The 25,392-nt window shown below is 38.7% G+C and overlaps 2 protein-coding genes across 4 annotated transcripts in view; both read left to right on the top strand.

Annotated features, from left to right (window-relative positions):
• Positions 1 to 8,638, top strand: part of mRpS11 (mitochondrial ribosomal protein S11) — a 95,345-nt gene extending 86,707 nt beyond the window's left edge. The window contains exon 5 of the mRNA XM_067135609.2: positions 8,405 to 8,638. Within this exon, the coding sequence (XP_066991710.2) occupies positions 8,405 to 8,512 (108 nt within the window). The 3' untranslated portion in view covers positions 8,513 to 8,638. The remainder of the gene's footprint in view (positions 1 to 8,404) is intronic.
• Positions 8,639 to 9,065: 427 nt separating this feature from the next.
• The window catches only part of Chd1 (chromodomain-helicase-DNA-binding protein 1), a 447,987-nt gene continuing 431,660 nt past the window's right edge, over positions 9,066 to 25,392 (top strand). For all 3 annotated transcript variants that reach the window (XM_067135606.2, XM_067135608.2, XM_067135605.2), the window contains exon 1: positions 9,066 to 9,479. In XM_067135606.2, coding sequence (XP_066991707.2) covers positions 9,444 to 9,479 — 36 coding nt within the window. In that variant the 5' untranslated portion in view covers positions 9,066 to 9,443. The remainder of the gene's footprint in view (positions 9,480 to 25,392) is intronic.

Genomic DNA, 25,392 nt, shown 5'->3' with positions numbered 1-25,392 from the left:
TAACCACCACCTGTTGTAATTCTCTTCTGTGTCGCTGCTTACTGATGTGTTACGTCCTAAACATAACTCTGCTTTTGCCTTTGTATGATAGTGTGTTTTGCATTCTGTAACATCCTGGCCTGCAACCAGTCTCCTCCTGCCTTGGGACATAGACACTTATGTTCATAAAAAACAGGACACTTAGAAAGACTAGAGATAGGAAGTTCATATTCACAGGACACGTTCATTAGTATGTTCTGCAGAAACGATTAGCATTTGTCACCTAGGTTCAGCATGTGTCCTGTTGCCTAGTAGGCACTGGGCCTTCCATGGGCACTGACAACTTGTTCCATGCGTGATAGCATTGGCGCGTATAAGGCGTGTAGGCGTCCTGGGGTATAGCTATCCATGCTGCATTCACCTGTTTCCATAGTTCATCTTTGGTTGTTGGCACTGGGTCACAGTGCCGCACCCATCATTTCACCATATCCCACGCATTTTTGATTGGCGAAAAGTCCGGTGATTGAGCGGGTCAGGGCAACAGTCTGACATCCTGTGACAACAAGAAGGCATGTGTTCCATGCAGCAACATGTGGTCGTGCATCTTCATGCTGAAATATGGCGTCTGGAGTGTCGTGCAAAAAGGGTAGGGCTACGGGTCGCAGGATGTCATTCACGTAGGTCAAACTGGTCACAGTGCCCTGGTCGCACACCAACTGTGGTTTGTGGTTGTACCCAATAGCACTCCACACCATAAGGCCGTGAGTTGTACGAATGCAGTCAATGTGGTGACTCTCCCCGTCTGCGGCGAACCAAAATGAGGCCATCATTTTCAAACAGACAGAACAGGGATTCGTCCAAAAACACTATCTGCTGCCATTCCTGTCCCCAGTGACGTCATCCCATACCTTATTGCATTGTAGCATGTTTATGCACATTAGTCAAAGGTAGATGGAGAAATGGATGACGCGCCGGTAACCCAGACTAATAAACGGCGATGAACTGTCGCTCCTGATAGTGTACGATGTGTTACACTGTTCCACTGTTGTGCCAGAGCGGAGGAGGATGCAGATCTATCCTGCAATGCCATTCGGATGAGGTGTCAGTCTTCTCGGGGGGGGGGGTTGGCCTGGGTGGTGCGACCAGACCCATCTTCTTCATGTTCTGCGGCCTTCTATGAACCATTCTGTACACACCCATTGTACTGCCGACACGCTTCGTTCCTCATGAGCAGCAATTTCCCGGATGGATGCATCATGTTCTCTCATGCCAATAATGTGCCCTCTTGCAAACTCGCTCATTTGACGGTACGGTTCTCACATCTGTCTGCTCAAGTCACACCGATCCATTACCTTCGGTTTATAGTTACGATAGCCGCAGGCACATTTCACCAGTCAGAGGTGGTGTGCTGAGATATCGATGTGGACCTTGAACCGAAGGGCCGACATGGTTCAGATGCTCATCATTTCTTCAGAATGTACTATTGCATATGTCTGCTGAATATGAACTTCCTATCTCTAGTCTTTCAAGGTGTTCAGGTTTTTATGAACATACGTGTAACTACCTTTTCAAGACTTGCAGTCGCTAACACTAGCCGAGTGGTGTTAATTCCAATTTGTGACCGACTTGTTGTCATCTCTCCTGCCCTCTCTCTTGCCTAGCAAATTGTAGTCTCTGCGGACTCCAAGCTGTGCTATAGTACAAGCCCTTGGGAGTTTCTCATTATCCACTTTTCATTAGTAATTCTTTTACATATTCTCTCATTCTTTGACTGGGTGGAATTCTTCAACCTTTGATTAATGTTATGAGATCTGGATAATCTTCATTTGCCTCTTAAAAAACATCATTCAGCACTACTGCAACTACTTACTTGCAAACTACATCTGAGAAATGACTATTTTCACTATGGGGGTAATATGTAAATACTCACATTCATAGGTCGTGCGGTTAGGGTCGCGTAGCTGTGAGCTTGCATCCGGGAGATAGTGGGTTCAAACCCTACTGTCAGCAGCCCTGAAGATGGTTTTCCGTAGATTTCCATTTTCACCTTAAGGCCACGGCTGTTTTGTTCCCACTCCCTGGCCTTTCCTATCCCATGGTTGCCATAAGACCTATCTGTACTTGTAGGATGCTAATTAATTTTTTATTTTAGCACCTAGTCAATACATTATAGTCTTTTACAAGTAGGATTTGATCCTTATTACCTTATCAAATGTGAGACATGTTTCGCCTTTCATTGAAGGAATCTGCGGTCATTGTACCTCCTCAAGATTAAGTCAGGCACCTGATTTATAATTAAAATATAATTATTAGATTTAATATTAACATACTTAAAATAGGAGCAGTCTTGGAAAATTTAATAAGAATTTTTGGTATTATGGGGAATAACAACAATATCAGCCGTTGGCTGTTGATTAATAGTTATGGCAAAGGTACATAGTACAGTGCTTAGTAGCAGTGGTCTGTTTTGAATTTTTAAATATTGCAATTTTTCGGAATGTTAGGAAAAACATTCCAGCAGTATGATAATGTTAATTGAGACTTTATTCAGAAGTAAAGTCGTAAAAATTGAAAAACTATCTGGTTGAAGTCTTAGGTTTGAGATTTTTGGCTTGGAATAAGTAATTGATTTAACATTTGGCGTAAACCGACAACTTGATTGGAGTATCTTAACTTGTTTACAACTTAAAATAGGTGCAGTCAGAAAAAAGGATTGAATAAACAATTTTTGATACTATTGTGAACAACAACAACAACAGCCGTTAGCTGTTGATAACTAGTTGTGTCAAGGGTACATAGTACAGGGCTCAGTAACAGTGGTCTCTTTTGAATTTTTTAATATTACATTTTTCAGAATGCTAGGAAATACATTCCTACGATAGTTAAATTAGACCTTATTCGGAAATAATGCTGTAAAATTGAAAAAAAAACCAAAAAAAAACGGGTTGAAGTCTTTGGCTCGTAATATTTGCCTTGTAGAAATAATTAATGATTTAATATTTGGCGTAGTCCGTAGCGAAGAGATCAAATGTTCAAGTAAAACAACAACTTGATTGTAGTGATGGGACATTAGATTCATTTTACTGAATCGATACAGTGATCCGATTCACGGCACATTAGTCACCGCTCCTACTGCATCTGTGTAGTTAGTATGTGCTGGTAAGACAGCAGCAACAGCATTCAATGCTCGCAGCTGCCATCTGGTCTTCATGCTATGAACTCCTTTCTTAGAAAAAAATTCTAGTCACTCTAATACATCGAAGGTTTCCGACGACGCAGGATGGGAAAGTTTAGGATTAGGAAGGTAGCAGCCATGGCCCGAATTAAGGTACAGTCCCAGCATTTCCTGGTGTGAAAATGGGGAAACTACGGAAAACCATCTTAATGGCTGCCGACGGTGGAATTCGTACGCACCATCCCCCAAATGCAAGCGCATAGCCACGCGATACTAACCGCATGACAACTTGCTCAGTCATTTTTGAAAATAATGTATTTTTCTATTAGCTGAGGATTTTTTTTAAAACGTCATATTTTGTATAGGCTACCTGAGATGTACAGTAGCCCGCTAGTTTTCTGATTCAACATACTGTTGGTTACGTTATTGCGTCTATCCACATATGATTGAAGTCTTGTGCAACGATGTGACATATGAACTGAGAGAATACTGAGCCGTTCTTCCCAATATAAAACAGGTACTTTTGAGTGGTAATGAGCATGAATCAATAGTCATAGGGCAGGCTAGAGTCGAGTTTAATTGTCAAATGTCAACTAAGTTATAATACTAAGATTCATTAAACTAATAAATGGTATAACCTAATAGCCTACCTACTTACTAGCTACTTTAGAATTATGTTTTGACTACCTTTTTAACACTGCAAATAAATCCATCTATTATTTAAACCTCCCTGTAAGAAGAGGACAGTGAATGCAAATGTGTATTATTTTCAAATGAGCTGAGCGCGAGAGTCCATTATAGCATACGATTCTTTCAGTGTACCATGGCTCCGTGTGTATCTTGTCTCTCGCTGAGCCGTGCTCGTTGACAATTCTTTCGATGTACCATGGCTGACTGTATGTCTCGCTGCAGCGGAAGTTCAGCTTTCAGCGTGTCCAGTGAGCTGATAAGGAGCCGTGTGTATCTTGTGTCTCACTGAGCCGCGCCCGTTCACGATTCTTTTGATGTGACATGATTCACTGTCTCGCTGCAGCGGAAGCTCGGCTCCCCGTCAACGTCTAGGGAGTGCGCCGCTCAGCACTGTCTGCTGGGAGTAAGCTGAATTGTGTGCCGTGAGCTCACTATTCCTGTGAATCGATTCACTCGGACACTTGAATGAATCGATACACTGCTTCGAATCATGCATTCAGTAGCCAACGCTACTTGATTGGAGTATCTTAACTTAAAATAAGGCTTCATTAATCTTGTTAGTAGTGAAGTGAGGTTGTAAGTAGCACAGCTTAAAGGTCTATTCACACATAGCCGTGACATACGTGACGTCTCAGTGATGGCTATCCACACCTGTCAGTATTGTTTCAGTTTCAGTTCAGTGATTACCGAGATGTCAAAGTTTACGGATGTAGAATTGGCGGCTATTGTTATAATGCTAGGTGAAGAGGAAAATCATCAGCTTAAAAATGGAAAGTGGGTACATGAGGCATGGCAGAATAGAGAACGTGATGGTGAATTCGCTACCCTGTATAAGGAACTAATAACTAAACTAAATATTTTGAATAATTCAGAATGTCTGAAAATTGTTTTAACATATTGCTAAGTAAACTGGAAGTTCATTTAAAATGACAAGACACCCGCTGGAGAAAGCCGATAATACCGAGAGAATGGTTAGTAGTTTGAGGTAAGTGAATAATACAGTACAAATACATAGAAACAAATATTTACTTAACCACACACATTGAACTTACGTCGCTCATTTTATATTCACTAGCGCATACAAACTTCACAGCAGAACACGTCCGTGAAACAGCAAAAACATCGTTGGCGACAATAGTCAATATGACATCAGTTTCATGGTCCGTTTCGCACTTCAATAGATCCACAATTAAGTATTTATTATTTTCCACCTAGTCGATACAATGATTGCTTAAGGCAATTTAATGGTTAAAAGTGGTACATGTTTCGTATTTTTTTTTTTTAATGTTGTCAATCTTATGTTAATTTTAAGCATTACTTTGTCAATTTTATATATTTTTCATCTAAGCAGTGTTATGTGGCTGAAGATGTTGATAAAATACGAAACATGTACCACTTTTAACCATTAAATTGCCTTAAGCAATCATTGTATCGACTAGGTGGAAAATAATAAATACTTAATTGTGAATAGTCAATATCACGGAACGGATACTTCACTGATACTGACGAAGGAAATACGGCACTGCGCCGGACAAGTGTGGACCCGACAGTCAGATTCAAAGGGAACCATATGATTCATCACGGAACTGACACGTCACGGATATATGTGAATAGACCTTAATGGTGTTGGTGCATGCTGAATGCTAGCGTGTTGGGCAAAAGGGACATGTAATTTGTGATGAATAGTGTGAATGCCAAGCGTGTGTACACTGTCCCTTAGGCTGCTAAGATGTTATTTATTCGTGTTGAGTGTTATCGGACTAATGAAGGTCGCTTGGTTCCTACTTCTTGTATTGTATCAATGAGGTCCATTTTTGGCAGTGCCACTTAAAGCAGGTAATAATAATCATAATCCATGGTTTCCCTTTTTCACACCAGGCTGTACCAACAAAAGGCCATGGTTGCTTCCTACAGAGTCCTAGCCCTTACCTATACCTTAGTCGCCATAAGACCTGTTGGTGTTGGTGTGACGTAAAACAAATATAAAAGAATAGATTTCAGGCATCAAAAGTTCCAGCTTGTTTCATTGCAGATTTTCAAGGCACTCTTGCCTTAACAATCCAGTGCATGTGCATTAACAGTCAAGTCGTTAACTAGTGAGTCTTCATAATGTCCAGTTGATAGAATTACTATGTCCAGTGACTACCTCATGGTAAATTAATGAACAACCGTTGAAGTTGCAGTATTATCTGTATGGTTATCATTTCAAACTGATGTGGTGCATCAATTCTTAGTGCAGTTGATTTTCATGAAAAAGCATTTAATTCCTTTCATACCATACATAATAAAGATAGATGACCATATTTACCCTCAGTCCAGTACTAATATTCACTTCTCGTGAAGCAGTCGTTCGAAGAATGGCTGTTACATTCGTTGCTAATTTTTTATACTGATATTTTGATATTGTGATGCCGTATGATTCTTACTTGCATAGCTGAATTGAATATCTGCTACACCCTTGTTTTAGTACAGACCTCTTTTCATCTTTGATTTTAAATTATTTTATTTTGTAGGAATCGAATCGGGACTAGATATGTGGCAGTTTTGTCAACGTTTATAGTTCATTGAGGTTTGCGCCTGTTAAAGTATTCACCACTCAGTAGCCTGTTCATTTTATAACAAGGGAACAGTAAAATGAAAAGGCGTGCGGGACGTAATTTTCGATCAGTCCTGCAGCGTCTCCTTGCCATCTTTGGCATCGGTAACTTATGAATTGCAACATGATCTTGGTTGATTTTGGAATTTTTTTCCCTATATTCCTCCTTTTAGCATTGTGAAGTTTTATAATCAGAGAACATTTTTACAAATTTGTTTGTTGGGCACGGTAAAAATTTTGAAGGAAGTTTGTTGTAGTAAAATCTACTGCTGGTGTTTTATTAGGTACTTTTCTTGCATTTTTATACATGGGAAGATGTTTGTTTCTGGAACAAATGCTTAATTTGTTGCATGGTATTGGATTGTCATAGTAGACTTCTGTCTTGGAAGTATTGAGATTAACACCGCGCTAATGTGAAGTCCCTCCCTTCCCACAGTAGTGATATCAGTATGGCGATACAGATCTTGTAGAGTCCCATAAAATGTGTATAATAGATTACGACTCCACAAGGGTTTCTCTTGTTTAAGGAAAGTGTGGAGGAGTGTAGATCTCTAGTGTAATTTCAGTTCATATATTTTTTATTAAACCGTTCTCCAGAATTCAGGTACCCAAGAAGTGCTAGTCAGAATTTTTTTCATTTGAATTGTTCTTTTATACTATTGTACTCTTAATTGTGGAGAGATGGTAACGATGTACTTTCAGAAATTAAATGTTATCCTTACAAACGTTTTGTTTCCTTCATGCATATTATTCATTCACAATTCGTTCACACGGTTCCTTTTCTGCCTCTCGTACTGTGTATTTTTTATTAATGAACAACTGCTGTTCTTTGATACTTCATCTCTACTGTTTTATTGCCCTTCTTTCTGAAATACCTGCTTAGTTTCATTAGTATACTTCGCTGGTTTATGTACCACTCAGATTTTTGAGACATGGCCTGTTGTTAATAGATAAAGATGTGGTTATGGTGAAACAAGACATAAGGGCTAAATAATTTCCAATCAATACTGTGTGATGATGTAATTTTTTTTTAAATTTCAGTTTAATGTCCACCTTATGTATATTCCTCTGAGATTTATGTCATTAGAAATATACGATTCCTGTTGTGAAGAATTTTAATTGATAGATTTCTTATTGTAAACGCTATTGAACTTCGTGAAGCAAAATGTCTTAGTGAATAAGTACCGTCCTGCCACTTTCCGCTCGTTATTTGTGTACACGTAGCATTAAAAAAAAAATTCGTTGTCTAGCTAGTGGACTTGAAACTATGTATGCGTTCTTGTTCTCTACAGGTACAGTATTTAGTTAAAATGTCATCTCTTTAAATTTCACCTTTACGAACATAGAAGTTGCTGAAGTAATTCATTCTATAAAATCAATGGTCTTTTTACTGAGGATGGATAAGGACTTGGTCAGTACAATACCACTGATTCGTGATTAAGGACTACAATTTAGTGCTGTCTTCTTTCCTTGGTTGGATTTGGTTTTTTTTCCCTCCCCATCCCTTGTGTAGTAATACGAATGTTGTATTTCAATATTTATTAGTCTGTGGTGAGCGTGTAGTTTTTCACAAAGTCTATCTTCAGGGTTACTGATAATTGAACTGCCTTGTTTAATAAGGGCTCTTGAAAGTTTGGCGATAGTTGACAAAGTACCATAAATAGAACATTCAAGGAATGTATTATACTTTCTCATACTGTACTGTATATGAATTTGTGAATACAATAATTTATCCTAATGTTCATATGTCCTTAATATATTGTGATTTTCATTCTATTATGCTGATATATGGCCATTAGCTGCAATAAAACATCATATATTATGCTGATAAATCATATTTAAAATTTTCTAGTTTAACATTGCTATCCTGTGTTATACACAATTCATTGATTGTTATTTGTATAGCTGGTTGGAGCAGTAATGGAAGACTTATTTTTAACCGGAGTTCTCTTTTTCTTTTACAGTCAGCGATAAAAGGACTACAGATGGGTGGACTCAATATTGTGTCTGTCACTGATAATACACCGGTGTCGTGGAATCCTCCTAGAGCAAGAAAGCAACGAAGATTATAAAAGTTCTGTTCCTTAAACTATGCAGTGTTATGTGAATGTCTACGACTGAAATTCGAATTATTCAACTTAGCAATGCTATCTTTATGTATTGTTATTTCTTAACATTAAATAATGCATTGAAATATTTTCGGTGTTTTTATTTTAGGATTTATATCTACCTTCTTCCTTCTGATGATGTGTATGCTTTCATTTTCTTGACATTAATTTATGGGACAGGCGGCCATTTGCAGGTAATCCAGGAATAAAATACGTATCTAGAGGAAGTTAAATAACTCAGTAATACTGGAATTCATTGCTGATAGGTTAGATTTTTCTCGCAAAAGCAGCCAGTCTAATACCATTGATTTTTATACTTTGTAAGCGAGTTTTGCATGCAAATTGTAATTTTTATTGAGGATAGACACCATAGGTTTATGCTTTTACTTTCTAGACCCTTCCACAGCTTCCAGTCTGAATTATCTGAGCATGAGCGTATTTTCGGATGTATACGGTATTCAAGTCTGGCACGTAATGCTCGCAAAGCATTCTGGGTAGGTCTTTGAGTAAAAGGCAACATGGCGGAATGCAGTGCTTTGCTTTTGTGAGGACGGGATCGCGAATTAGTTTTGTACTCTTTTTTTATTACGGCGAGTTCCTGTTGCAATGAAACATCAGATTGACATTTAATATTTCGCTAAGCATTATAGTTGTCTAATAACTATTCCTATACTTTGTTGGAATGGAACTTCATCTGTGCCGTGTGCCTAGCTCTACGAACTTGCAAGATGGCAGCTAACTTGCTGTGATCAAGTGAAGATATCTGGGGGGTTTAAAGAGTCTAACATTAGTTTATTTCAGTATTCATGAGTATTTACTATAGGATTTGAAGTCAATAATGAACTTTGATTTCTTACTACATCGGAAATTGAGCGGAATATAGTTCGTTTACGTAATGGAGTTCGAAGATTTACCCAAGAATTCTCCGGAGGTAAGTTGTCTGAATGAACTGAATTTATTGATACTGTGTGATTTTATCCTTTATATAAACTTTCTGTAGGACATACGTGACTTGCCAGTTGCATGCTGACTGACAATTTGTAGTTCTATTACAAGTAGTTTGCCCCAGCATCTCTGCTCTTATTTTCCTCTTTGTGGTAGCTAATTTTAATTAAATTCGTCGAAATTATCCACTAATTTAACATTTTTATGAGTAAGGTCCTTGTGGTATTAAATGGACTTAATTTCCTTCTTGTTACAAAGAGATCTTCACCCATTTTTTTTGAAAATAACCTGCTTGTGTATATGTCATAAACAGCCATGCTGCTTTGTTTACAATCAAAATATCCGATACAAACCCTAATAATAATGAGTGTTCCACAGTTATTTTAATGAATTTGGATGTAGTAGGTTTGCCTCTATCCTTTGATCATGAAACTTTGAATTTCTAAGATAGACCCATTTTTACAAATTAAGCTTAAAGTTTAGACATCTCTTCACAGGATTGAAGCTCAGCTGTGTTAAGTCCATCCATCTTACTTCCACGACGTTCATAAGAGCCTTCGTGATTGTTTTGAGGGTGATCTTGGGTATTAGGTTGTCCTAAATTACTATTTTTCTCAAAGGAGGTCTCCTATTTGAAAATGGGTTGTAATTCCTGAATTAATACATGTGAAGGTATCATTCATTGAATGTGACATGTATTAGATACATTGTTTAGTGGAGAGCGAATGCTTTGTGCACCTTATTCAAGAAAGTAGTGTAGTGACTGGCAACTTGATATTATTTTGTTGTGTGATCTGAGGGAGAGGTTTAATTTATTACTTGGACTACAATTTGTAAGATTTCCACTAATGAATTGCTGTGGCAATAGTTAGGGTTCATCCAATTGTAGATAGATGATTAGGCTCTGTTGGTGGGTTTAGGAAGAGCAATCTAGCCATTGAAGTCCAGTTTGTAGCCTGCTTTGACATTGAGTCCTAGTTTGCTTTGACCTTGGGCGAGTGAGAGGATATCGACTTTACTGCCATATGAATAGGTGGGGAATAACGGTAGAGAAGTGCACCATAGATACAGAAGTTGTCAAATATACTTTATTTCAAACTAGTGTATTAAGTTTCATGCATAGAGTTCCAAAGGTAATAAAGATTTCACCTTGTTAAATAGGGAATAGGATAGTTTATTTTTATCATTTTTAAAAATGTATGTCCCCTTGGATACATAAGGAATGTAGAGTAGTTTTCACTGTCAAAACATTTCTATGTAGCAGAAAATAACCTACATTATATATTTTCATTTGTGCTCGTGGTGCGACTTTGCTTGTGAATTGAGGGATAATAATTTATTAAAATAGTCCTATTCTTTCGTAGGGTATTTTGAGTGCTAACTAGAGTTGTGTTGAAGAACCAAATTGTGTATTTTTCTTGAATTTTTCAAAAGTATGTACCTCAAATATCTGTAATCGCACAGAACCTTGCGGCAGATTATCCTTTGCCATGAGAATGATTGTGCTCAGGTTAATCCTTTAGATAATTAAGAGTTTTATGTCTTAAAGAGGATTATCTTAAATTCACAGCATATTTCAGTTCATCCATGGTATCAAAATGTTCCTGTGAAGCAGTACTCCTTATGAACCCCTGTAGTGAATGATCACATATGTCGAGATTGGGGCTTTGTGGTGGCCAGGCAAATAGCAGCAGCACAGGTGACACAACCAATCCAGTGCCCAGGAAACTTAACATTAATTTACTTTTTTACTGTGATATAATGGAGAGCTGCCTCATCCTGCTAAAACCAAGATGTGCCTACAGTTCCGTGCTCATCCAAAAGGAGAATAAACTAATTCCTCAATGTGTCCATGTACTAACCCTGATTGACAACACTGTCGAAAGGAGAGTGGCTCAAGCGTCTCTTGACCAGGATAGGGGGTTCTTTTCCAACTCTTTTTAAAAGTGGGGATTTCTCTTGGACCAAAAAACCACATCCAGGAATGAAAAACTGGTATATGGCACACTTTTTTGGAAAGAATCATTTTAAGTCTCTTTGGTACTATTGAACACCTGAAACAGTCTCTCGCATTCCACCTCTATCTGATCAGTGTAAGAATCTGATTATTTTTAAACAGGTGTAGGCTGATATGGGCACATGTAAGTTTTGTCAAATCTCGTTTAATATGCTTTTACGTTGTAGAACGTATACCAGATTCCTTTACACTTTAAACTTTTTTTTGACAATCCAGGAACTCCTCGACGGATCTGCATATTACTAGCACACTTTTTAATGATAAGAGAGACACCCTAGTGCTGAATTGTTCGACCTCGGCAATCTTCGAGATTCGTATTGGCAACCTTTGGAACACAAACTATGAATCGCTTGTGCATCGCTGTGAGACATCTGGCATACACTTAATGTACTAGTACTGTTGTTGTTTACACAGCAAAGCCAAACTCATGCTAGGAACAAGATTCGCATTGAGGAATGTTACATAGTGTGTGTGTGTGACAGTTGTTGGCTTAAGATAATAAAGGTTTAAAAAATTCATATTATCGATTCAGTTCAGATTTCATTTCCATTTAGTCAGCAGTATTACCGGAACTGGGAAAACTCCCTCCTTACTCCTTGCCCCCGTACACAAATCTATCACTAAAAAGTGTGCGAGTAATACTTCTCCCCTGGTGGAAGATTTGCCACTTCTTTTCTTATCCTTTATATAAGGTATGGAGAAGTCTATTATGTTATCGTCTCAGTAATGCTTGTTTGGGGGAGGATCCCGTTGAAACTGCATCAGGAAGTTTGTACCCACCTCTTACTTATGCCTTGGTTTCTGTCATATGCCCAATAACATGTTCAGTAGTGTAATTGGATATATCAGCCATTGTTTACTTCATATGATCTGAAACAAACAAAAATATACTTTTACTGCAATTTACATAAAGGGCAGCTTGTACCACTGCACACACATTTGCTGGCTTTTCCTACAGGTTGACGTGTAGAGTAGTTGGACTTGGAGTAAGTTTGAAAGGAGGATTTCATTGTATAACTTGCATCACTGAAAGTAATGGTCAAAGTAATCCATATATTGGAACAGCAATGCCACTAATCAGCTCTGAAGCACAAATTAAATGCTAGACTGTTCTCTGAGATTAACATTGAGGACTGATGTTTAGGTGATTGATGACATTTAAGGGGAGAGTAGAACTAAGCAACCATTCCTTATGTCCATTAAGTAGAGACAGTGAGTGGGTTTGATTTAAATAGACTGATATAACCAGTCATGTATAACCTGCTGTAGCCTGTCTACAAGTCAAAAGAGCCAGTCTATGATCAAATTAAGGAGGCATTCCTATGGAGAACGGTTGATTAATGGAAGCATTTGAAATGGAAGTATTCAGATATGACTAAAATAAGCTCACCATAATCTTTGTCTTCCACTTCACCTTACTATTTTTATTTGATAGAGAACTGTCAATTACGGCAAGCGTTTGAAATACTGGTTTTAGGATCTGACCAAAACACACTCAAATTCTTTTTATGCACCTTACGCTGCTAATTTAATCAATACTTCTTGCTACAACTAAGAATGCTGGGGACTGCCAAATAAGGGAGATTATCCTGACAGAAAACCCTCTGCAGTGTTCCACTAAGCAAGCCGATTGCACTGTGGTAAATGAATGTTTCTTTCAAAACTAAAACAAGCCTTGGAGGTGTATGCAGACGGGAAGAGATGGTGAGCGCTTGTACTTCACTCCTGGGAAACTGGAGTTGGAAACTTAAGTTGATGTCTAAAGAATGCTGGCAGTGCACTCTTGGCAGGAATGTATCTGCCTTAGTTTTAGTTGATTTTCTGGTACTATTGTATTTTGACTGTTTTATTTATCCAGAAACCTTATTTCTTGCTGTAAAAATATGTGAAATTTGTCTTAATATAGTTGGCAGCAGTAGTATTGAAAACACACTTTTTGGTGCGATAAAATTAACTCTTTCCATTTGGTTATAAGCCGTCTATGAAATGCATGGACTCTATAGTTACTGTTATTTATTTAAATAAATGGATTTATTATATCTAGGTCATAGGGGTAACTTAAAAATGCACCTGCTTCCATTCATTACACATTTGCATGTGTATCTTGTGAGGTTGATAGGTCAAGTTGATAGGCCTGGTTTTAAGTTTCCACTTCACAAGCATTCGTGTAAAATTTCAGTCTCAACCAGTTTATTATTAATAATGCAGCTTGTAGTCTCGTTAGATTAATTTTTCTTTGGATTAATACATGTCCCAACAGTGAGACAGCTGCTTGTGAAGTCAACATTTCTATCAGTGCCTTTCTAAGGCCATTCAGTCAAATTGAGCCCACTGTTCAAAATCCTACAATAATTGTTTCTGAATTTTTGTGCACATGACAGCCACTTAGCAAAATCTCTGCATTCACTGGTATATGGCATTAATTGGTCATGTTCTGTTTAACTTGTTTAAATGAATATATTATATTTAGTTGGTTAGCGGACGGTAGATTTGCGGATAGATTGAAGACAGCCAATCTTTGCAGTATAGCAACGTGTGATCTTAGATGAAGTTTATACTGAATGTAATGAATCGTAAGTGTTAGTTTCATTGATTTGGTTGTAAGAGCCTTGCCGGATGCCTTTACATGTTTTACCATTGTACAAATTTCAGTTTTGTTTCTTTCACGTGTGGTTTGTGTTTTCTAAGGGGATAATGAAGGTGGAAAGGAATTTTAGTTTATAAACTTCAATCTTTTCATTGTCAGGTGGCTGCAATTAGTTAATCTAGATATCAGCAATCTTTTCATTGTCAGGTGGCTGCAATTAGTTAATCTAGATATCAGGAGGAGATTCCAGTAGCATAGTCTATTTAGGGGAGATTTGTGATGTAGCAGTACTGGTTTTCTCTAGAACTATCTTAAGTTAGTCTTATGAAGAAATGCCTCCAGATACAAATTACGACAATAAGGATCAGAACATAAACTCTGGCAATTTACCTTTACATGCGTACACACAGTGTAGGTCCGTAATTGTTAATAATTACACGTCTTCTTAATGCATATGTACTACAATGCAGGCCTACTAATGATTTGTGACTGGTGATCCACAGTGGCATAGGGTACTAAATGTCCCTTTAATTGGATTGCATGGTAATGGAGTGAATTATTTCATTGTACCCAGCAAACCTTTTGTGAAAGATAAAGATTTTGTTTTAAGAGGAACTGGTTACATTTATAGTTCTGGAGAAGAGCAATGTTAACAGTATAAACTGCCTTTAGATTAGTGTGTAACTTGTGTGGTTGTAAGTAGGTTACCTATTAAAAATTTTTTCCATGTAAAAAACATCACAATAATCAGGTGTTACTTTGTAATTCTTCTTTACAATAGTTTTAAATAATGCAGATACATCTTCAGTTAAGATATAACTTACATAGCAAAAGAATTTTAGCATTGTGAAAGAGAACAAATGGATTCATTTTAAGTTTTAATATTTTGTGTCTGTTCAATAAAGCAGATAGGAACGTATTTATGATTAAGTAGATGGCATGCAGATGTGCTTTAGGCCTTGGGCTGATTACCGACTCCTTCGGGGAGTTTTATGCCATCCTTGGTGTGAGATTTGTGTGGGTGCGTTATATTTTATTTTTGTTGGAAAGGAATCAATAAATATCCCGTACTGATACCACTAGGTACTGACGATAGTGCTGGATGGTGCGGATGAGTGACCTTCGTGGCAGCCATTTTGTTGAAATAGGTCCTCATTGCCGCGTGTCCTGTGTCATACGGGGATAAAAACTGAAATGTTATGCTGCTTGTTTTGATAGATCGATTTATGAATGCCTCCGCAATTTAATTATGTGTTTGATAACTGTAAGTTACTAACGCGTAGCTTAATAGCTTTATATTTTTGTATTCGGAATGTGAGCACATGTATTTTCTCGTGTGATCTTTGTGATTTAATATCAGCTGCAACCTGACCCGATATGTCAATATTTTGTATGAGTAAAATAGCAGAATATTTGCATAGGTTCTTTACCGTAAAACAGAAATGGCACACTTTGATAGTTCTTACCAACCATTGAAACAACCGTATCTACGAAAATTTAAGATGGGAGATGTGACGAATGACGAGTTTGAGGAAAGTGACCCGAAGAACAGACTTAGGTACAGGTGGCTGCTTGTAATTATTAAAATTAAAATTGAGGAGCATGTCGTCCTGAAACTAAAGACCGTAGCCTGCACAGCGATTTAGCTAACCAAAATTAGGTTGCGGTGCTCCCACTCTAACCCTTCTAGGCCTGCATCAAAAGTAGTGTCCTTGGCCCATCTTATCTTGCTAAAGATGATGCTTGTTTAAAGGGGCCTAATGTCTAGGTCATCGGCCCCTTTTTAAAGACATTGACAGGATTCATGGATTCATCATCCTAATAGATTAAAAGCTTTATTGTTATGCTAAGAATTATCATTCGTATCCAGCACGGTCATTTGATGGCCATGAATGCTTCCCCTCCACTTTTATAATAGCGTTCGGTAATAGCAAATTACTAATAGAGCCTAATAGCATAATAGCTTTCTGTCTAATGTTATTTTTTTCATTTACCTAACTGTACTTTCTTCGAGGCAACCTAATTAATAGCTAGAATATTCGTGTTTACATCGGCGTTTGTAAATTTGTGTTCATGCTGTATCTGTGACAAATAGACTATAGGTTGACTCAATTTGCCCCTGTAGAAACATCACGGCTATTTCACTGACATTTCAATGAAATTTTATATTCTTACAATTTCGCTTGTTAGGCTATCATGTTTGAGAGTCTATTACTAGCTACAGATTTTCAAAAGATTTACTTTTGTATAAATATAGCGGAAGGGAGACATGTTGGGAAGGCGAATATGTCTGCCGAGTTGTATGTTGATGCACTTAAATGGGGGGTGGGGGGGTATTGAATGTGCCAAGTCCAGGCATTCTTGTGTTGTGACTGAGGAGGTTTAACTGGAAATAAGGTTATGTAGGTAAGTCAAGTCAACCTATAACAGGAGATTACCAAACTGATACCTTAAGCTGATGGAGTTGTGTATTCTGTTATTAATTGGATAGAAGAATCTGCATGATTATTACCCATACCTTGTCCAAGTGAACAACTGGGAATAATTCTGTTCGTAGCTAAATGGACTTGTGTACTTCTCAAGGTACATCTCGGAATGTGACAGGCAATGTGTGTATTGCTGGGTGTGTCTTTCAAAAGCGAGACCCTGATAGAGTATTTGCAGTGTTTGTTTGTCCAACCCTTGTCCCGTTTCCCTACGGGGTCGGGTATGAGGTGAGATGAATTTGTCGTGGCGGTTTTTTTATGACCGGATGCCCTTCCTGACGTCAACCTCATCAGAGGAGTTAATGAGAGATGAAATGAATGACGTGATATATGATAGTAGGGAGAGGGTGAAACCCGGTGCCGGCACATAGCCTACTCCTGTCGAATAGCACCAAGGGGTCTGCTCAAGGCTTAACGTCCCCATCCGACGGACGAATCACCATCAACAGCGTCATATGCCCTCACTCCATATGAGCACTGCGGAGAGGTTTGGAATTTAATCCAGGCTTTTGGCACGCAATCTAGTGATTAGAAATTGTATACCACCACCTCCCCTACCCTGCCGGCCAACATTCTGATGGTGAAAATTTTTTCGACCAACGGGACTCGAACCGGCTAACCTCGGTGTTAGACCGTTTTTAGACTTCAGCGCCTTAACGATCATGGCCACCAGGCGGGCTAGAGTATTTGCAGTGTATATTAACTAATACAATTTTTTTAAAGAAAAATTCTCTGTATCAACAAGAAGTGATTAGGGAGTTGTATGTACGGTAGATAACAAACAGAGGTAAACAAATCGTAGAGTCAAAGAATAATCTTGGGAAGGTTTTGGTAATAGGGGAACCCTTTCTGGACTCTTAGAACAGAGGGATAAACAGTCTCGTATATCTAGAGAAGGCCTATGTCACAATACCAAGGAAAATATATCATTCGTGCTGGGGTTATGGGTAGCGAAAGGGCAAAGCTACAGTTCTTATTGTGGCTCTGGGAGAGGAAGCCTTTAATATTCTACAGACAATACCAAAAGAGACTCGGAGCAACTATACCATGCTACTAGATGCTATTAGCAAACATGGACACCCGATGTTGAGATTGGTACCTCCAAGAGGCCTACAAAGTGCAGTTTCGGACAAGTTTTCAGAGGAAACTTGGAGACTCTCCATGAATTCGAGACAAGATGTCTTCCATCTCATCTGCGTTGCCTACCCATCGGAACCGGAAGAGCTCCTCGAACATCCGGGTTGCCATGAGAGCCTGATACCCAGTATCACAAGATCCCCGGAGATGCTCCTTGGCCTTGTGCTGCGGTTATGACTGCGAAACGGGCGTCTTGGGTGCTTCCACTCCACGTTGACAAGACTCGATGACCACTGTAGGATAAGTCCATGATCAACTTCCTGGAAGTTACAGGAAGGTTCTATTAAGCCAGACAGAATGCTGTGAAGACCATTAAAAGTTGAAAGCCTACAGTTGATGTTTGGATGACCAAAATACCCTCTGGCCATGGAAATGACAAAGGTTGGCTCAGGACAGTTGTCAAGCTCCTGAAGCCCAGGCTCGTATGAACCTACAATCCGATGGTAACAGCCTGATGGTAGATGGAACTGTCGGTGAGATTTTACAGAGCATGTTCGGCACCGTAGTAAGGAGAACCATCACCAAGCCAGTGGTTACGCTGCAGTGAATAATTCGGCTTGCAGGTGAACCTTAGCCTGGCGATTGTCACTAGAGGGGTAATACCCATCAACGGTGAGACGATGTTGGAATTTTCTGTTGGGGCGGTGCTCCTCTAGTTCTTGCGACAGTCATCATATGTGGGAAAATCACCGGCCTTCATTTTCTGAATGAGCATACAATCACCGTGGTCATGAGGTCCCAACATTCTTGGCATGGAGATGAATAAATTGCTATGTGACTGTCATAGGCAGACATTGATTTACCAGGTGAAGCTCCTAGATGACCTGACCATCCCACGTAGGTCCGTGGTGGATGCGGGTGGCAGATATGAAGTTCTCTGCAGAAGAACCACCATAGAATTTGAGTTGTGACGCTTGGTAGGAAGTGCAGAGGGATGGCGAGGACGTCAGGCTGCTGGCCAAATTAAAGAGTACCCATATTCTGAGGACAGGATCTACAAGCTGACAAGAAGCCATTCCGGGAGCAGTTGGCTATCTCGCTTGGTATGGTGCTGGAAGCCTTGAAGGGAGTTCATAGTGGAGCTTCGGAAGGGCATCTTGAAATAAAAATAACCCTGGAGAAAGTCTGAGAGAGGTTCTGCTGTGTAGTATGTTGAGTGGGGTGGAAGTCTTCTGCAGGAAATTCGGTGAGTATAGAGCCAGCAAGCGACAGAGCCGTAGGCAGGTTGAATGTAACGTGGGTGTGCCCCTCAAATGAGTAGAAATTCATGTGGCAGGACCAGTCCGTACCAGTGATGTGAGAAATTGATATAGTTATACACCCTGTTGTTGACTACTTCATAAAGTGGCTGGAGGCGTATGTGCTCCTGACCGAATTGGTGAAAACCTTTGTGAATATTAGAGCTATATTCTGACCGAGGATGGAACTTGTCAGCGGTCTGCACATCTCCAATTGGAGGGAATGGTGGAACTATTCAACAGGTCCATTGACAGTGGTGTGCAAATAATTGTCAGCGAAGATGAGAGCTACTGGGATCATCGTCTTTTTCTATTCCTCTCAGCATTCCAGTCTACGATGCACAAGGGAATGGGATGCACACCAGCAATGACTCTGTTTAGAAGGCTACTGCGCCTTCCAGTGGATTTAGATTTTGGGCGGCCTGACTCGACCTTCTAATACTGCCTGAATCTGGCAAGGAAACTGAGTATATACATGCTTTTTACTGTCCAGATGATAATGTTTTTGACCTTACGTCCCACTATTTTATTAAACACAAGGATTCATTGTCAATACGAGCTAAGTAATGGAATTTATTTCATGTAACTGACTACGTTTATGGTTTTTGGAGACGTTGAGGTGCCAGAATATTTTTTATTTTTATTTTAGAAATGCTACATAGCTAAGAAGTCCTTAAAAACTAATTTGTTTTGACTTTTCCTAATTCAGAATGTATCATTGCTCTTCGTACAGCCGTAATCGATTTGAATATTTAGGATACAAATTGAACGTAGGCTTAAATGTAGTAGAGACACGTAGAAATGATCATTATTCAAATATAAACAGGATTTTTGTTCCTGAACATCAACAGTTGATAGGACTGGCCCCATGCTTCTGCTATGCTTAGGTGGGACTGTTAGGAGTGGGGAGAGCGTGCTGTTAAATATTTCCCGTTGTTTCGTTAGTAACGCTCACGATGTCGGAGCAACAGGTGCACCCCTCCGTTGCGCAATGTGTAATTATAACATTTCTTGCACAGTTTGGTGATCAAACATTGTCAAAGACGCGTGTGTTTGCCTGGCATAAAAAGTTCAAGGAAGGACGAGAACATGTGGAAAATCAGCAACACCATCGGCGTCCTCGGACCAGCATTACAGACGAAAACATTCGTGCTGTTAAGGATATTACTGATGATGATCAATGGTTAAGAGTATCAGAAATTGCACAACAAGTCAGAATCAGTTATGGGAGCTGTCAAACAATCATCACAAACGACCTACAGTTGCATAAAGTGTGTTCCAGATAGTTCCCTCACCTGATTGGAATAATAACAGTAAGTTATTTATTAAATAGACCACCTAATCAATACAAAGTCTAGTCTTGGATGATTTACGTAGAAATAGCTAAATTCAATGGATTTAACACGGGTATGATTGATAAAATCATTAATAAAACCAAACTGAAACTAGCTACAAATTTAACTCCATTGAAACCCATCAAACCAAAATTCACTAAATTCACGTTCACTAACCATAGTATTTATCGGATAACCAATTAATTAATGAAGCACGAAGTAAAAATAGCCTACACAACAAAAAACACTAATTGTAATTTATTCTTTAATCACAACCCTATTAACATCACAGACAATAGTTACTCTGGATCAGGAATATACAGATTGAAATGCTCTACATGTAATTTATCTTATGTTGGCTAAACTGGCCGCAGCTTCTCCACCAGATACGCTGAGCATTACAATGCCCAAAGACAGTAAATTCTCCGCAATGGCCAACCACATGAGGGACACAGGGCATAAATTCACCACAATAGAACAAGACCTCCATATCCTCAAAAGAGTCAATAAAAGTAAACTTATGACATAATATGAAAATTTATTCATTTTCCTCAACCTGCATTTTAATAAAGATAAGAACCTAAATGACACTATTGATAAAAAAAAAAAAGCCCCTTATATGAACAGATTCTTATTCTATTACGAGAATCAACTCCCCTCACCAACGTATTCTTAAAAATCTTCAACCTCACATCAATTAGCGTTCCCATCTCCTCTACAGCTAACACACTCCCCTCCCATCCCCTCACCCCTAGTACCTCTAATCCAAATGCAACCAATAAACCCATAGCCGCACCCAGTGTAACATCGCTCCCTCCAATGGCCTTACACCGATACAACACGCACAGTAGTACACTCTCCTCCTTCCCTCCCACCAATAGCAGCCCCCCTCCAAGTACTACCAACAAGCCATACATCACCGCAAATGGATCCCCCTCCAACACAAATCTTCTATAACACATGTAGTAAAAAGTCTACTGTTGCAAATACTTCTAACTCATAACGTTACAAGTTATCTTCGTCCTCGTCAAATGGTAAGTGTACACGATTCTACTTCAGTATTTTTTTACAACATCTTTTCATACAATTAACTCTACGTTTCTTGTTTCCTTTTACAGATTCCACTATTATATGCCTTTTCAACTAGAATTTCAACAAACTCACATTTTTGCAACATTTGAGCAATGCTTCAAACTTGAGATGGTCCATAGAGATCCAATTTAAAACTGTTCTTCAACTTCTATTCTACAACTTCATATCCTCAATGTGTTCTACAGCTTCACCATATGCCTCTAACTTTCATCTTTTATCTTCAAGATTATGATTAACTTCGGATCTCTCGACCAACCTTTGACTTTTATTCTCTCTTCTTTATTTTGAATATATACTATTTTTCGCCATCGTCTAATTGTAACCGCCAGACAGTCAACTTTATTTTCATAGCAATCTTACTACTTGTTGCATAACAGTCTGTTGTTTTATCCATTGTACTTATTATAGCAGCCTCCTAATGTTAATTTTGTTAATACTTCCACCATTGTAACTCATCACATTGTATATTTTTAAACCATCATTGTTATTTTTAATGTTATTTTACTTCAAATCTCTTCAAGATTTTAAAAATTCATTTCATTATTACATGTTAATTAGACGCTTATTTTCAATCTAAGGTTAAGACAATGGCTGATGATGCCTTCATACGAGGCGAAACATGTACCACTATTAGTTAACAAATCTTTGTCAATCATCCAAGACTAGACTTTGTATTGATTAGGTGGTCTATTTAATAAATAACTTACTGTTATTATTCCAATCAAATATCATCAATACGGACCAAAAATGATATTTATTACATGTAATCCCTCACCTGAGTCGGATCTTTGCCTGTGACAAAACATGGGTCCACCACTACACTCCCGAATCCAAACAAGCCAGTAAGGAGTGGCGGAGGACCGAGCTCATTAGCTGCTGTTGCTTAAGTGCGGCCAGTATCCAGTAATCGGGAGATAGTGGGTTTGAGCCCCACTGTCGGCAGCCCTGAAGATGTTTTTCTGTGGTTTCCCATTTTCACACTAGGCAAATGCCGGGGCTGTACCTTAATTAAGGCCACGGCCGCTTCCTTCCAATTCCTAGGCCTTTCCTATCGCATCGTCGCCGTAAGACGTATCTGTGTCGGTGCGACGTAAAGCAAATAGGAGTGGCGGAGGAAAGGGGAGGCAACACTAGTGAAAGCCAAGCTTCGACTGTCAGCTGGCAAGGTTCTTGCAGCCATTTTTTTGAATTGGCAAGGCATTTTGCTGATTGATTTTATTGCATGAGTGACGCACAATCAATGCTGCTTACTACTGCGAACTGTTGAATAAGGCAAGGGTTGCATATCGCCACAAAAGACGAGCCCAACCGATTCGACAGGTCATCCTCCAAGAGAATGCGCGGGCTCATAGTGCAGGTCTGTCTCCAAGCTACGGGAAATGCACTGGACTACACTTGATCATCCTCCTTACAGCCCGGACTTATTGCGCTGCGATTTCCATTTGTTCGGACCGCTTAAAGAAGCTCTAGGCCGGCAACGATTTGAAGATGACGAGCGTGTGGAAGACTTCGTGCGTAACTGGCTGGTGACACTACCTTGTTCTTTTTACGATGAGGGAATGAAAAAGCTGCCCATACGCCGGGAGAAATGCATTTCCAAAGCAGGAAACTATATGAAAAAAAGTGTAATTGCCTTGTGTTTTTCAATAAATGAATTTTAAGTAAAAGAATAAACAATTCTGTTTATATTTGATCCTCCCTCATTTCCCTGCTACTAGTGATCATATGTTTGCAGTGACATTTGCTGTGGCACACCTCAATAAAGGCTTCAAAGAGTGAATAACAGGAGGGTTTCTGGAATGTGGTTTTATCAGTTTCATGTTTGAAAAGGATTTTTAACAGAGGTAAGTACTTACAAATATGTAAGACATTCTACTTCCAAAGTCACGGAGTTGAGGGAATTGAGTTTCAGGTGAAAGTGCAAAGAGATATGATCTCTCTTTCTCCTCTTTTGTTGAGCAAAGGATCTGTTTGTAGGTCACGTACAATCTTTGTCGTCCATGTTGACACTTGTAGGACTTTGGAATAGCTTAACACTCCCTTGAAGGTTGTCAAGGTCTTTAATTAAATTAAATTCCTGATTAATTACATTGTCATTTGCTGAAGTTGTTAAAATTATACACTTCATAATTGTCTTTGACCATTTCTGAGTGGGAGGAAAAACGAGCCAAAACAATTTTGTTTTTTTCAGGCTTTCATTAGTAATTTCAAGCTTCCTTTGCAATCTATTAACATGGCTATATAGTAATGGATTGCCTCATCTTTTCCCTGGAATTTTAAGTTTTTTTAATATCCTGCTATAGCCTATGAGTCAAGTATGCTAACTCAGGAAGTTTGGATTAGCTAGCTCAACTGTTACGCGCTTCCTAGCTGTTGTAGGAATATTTTAATTCCACTTCTGAGGGCAAAAAAAGAAAGTAAGCATTTTGCTGCACTTAGCCATCTTACATGTGAGTGCAGTAATGTTGATTTTGATTCCCATAATTATGAGTGTAATAATACACCACTGTGCAAAGATTCCAACTCTTCCAGTAGTTCCTGAAACATGTGATGTGTGAGTGATCTGTTTCCTTCACAAGTTATACTGGTACTTTTTACCACATCTTTCATCACCTCATTCTGTTTGATAGATTCTACACAACTCCTCTGGTGTATAATGGAGTGGATCAAAGAACAGCTAACACAATTTTTATGTAATATACCAGACAATCCATTGTTGACACCAGTCATAGTTTTAACACCATCGGTGACAGTACATGGGCAATTACGGAATCCACCCAGCTTTTCTGCTGCAACTTAACCTCATAAATACTACACACCCCCTTCAGCTGTCCCATGTAGAGAACATAAATCAATCAGTTTTTCATTTGTGATGACTTCGGGTTATGTTGCACAGAAGAATAAGCAGATGACTAGTATCAGTTTGGCTGGTACTTTCATAAAGGTATAATGAAAATTTTTTACATTTCTCAGTTACTGCATGCAGGTTATTCGAAGCATGTTTCCCACTGTCAAGACACTCTTCTTGCAACAGTCTGATGGGACAAATGAACGGAAATTTTCCTGCCATAACTGGGTTGCTAAATGTTTTAGCCATGCCTACAGCACATATTTTAAACTGGTTTGCCATCACTGAATGGTTTTTCGATTTAGCCAAATCAAGAGCTACAATATAAGATACACTCAGGTAGGATTCTTATGTTTTTGTAATTTTTGTAAACATACTGGTACCTGTTTGCTGTGTAATTTGTTTGTAGTCTTCAAGTAAGGCAGTTCTGGCAGAACCTTCAGATTTCTTCAGGCTTTCCTCGTGCTTCAATTAATAATGCTGCTTCAAATTATATTTCCTCTGCACAGATAATGTTTGCGAGCACTCTAGGCACTATATTTTTCAACTATTATTTGTAATAATTAAGAGGGAAATACCTCAAGGCAGCATTATTGGACCTTTTGTTTTCTTGTATATATATCGATGATAAGAGTAAAGAAGTGGAATCAGGGATAAGTTACAAGATTGTAAGCAACTGCAAAAAAGACCTCAATGTTGTGAGATGGACAGTATGCAATGGTATGACGATAAACGGTGTTAAAAGTTAGGTTGTGAGTTTCACAAATAGGAAAAGTTCTCTTAAGTTTTAATTACTACATTGATGGCATGAAAGTTCCGTTTGGGGATCATTGTAAGTACCTAGGTGTTAATATAAGGAAAGATCTTCATTAGGGTAATCACAAAAACATTATTGTAAATAAATGGTACAGATCTCTGCACATGGTTATGAGGGTATGTAGAGGTTGTAGTAAAATTGTAAAGAAGAGGGTATATACGTCTCTGGTAGGACTCCAACTAGAGTATGGTTCCAGTGTATGGAACCCTTACCTGGATTTCTTGATTCAAGAACTGGATAGAATCCAAAGAGAAGTAGCTTGATTTGTTGTGGATGATTTCCGACAATAGAGTAGCGTTACAAAAATGTTGCAAAGTTTGGGAAGACTTGGGAGAAAGGAGAT

Source organism: Anabrus simplex, chromosome 1 (assembly GCF_040414725.1).
Source record: "Anabrus simplex isolate iqAnaSimp1 chromosome 1, ASM4041472v1, whole genome shotgun sequence".
NCBI lineage: Eukaryota > Metazoa > Arthropoda > Insecta > Orthoptera > Tettigoniidae > Anabrus > Anabrus simplex.
The sequence above is the reverse complement of the archived record's forward strand: the minus strand, read 5'-3'. Positions and strand labels throughout refer to the sequence as shown.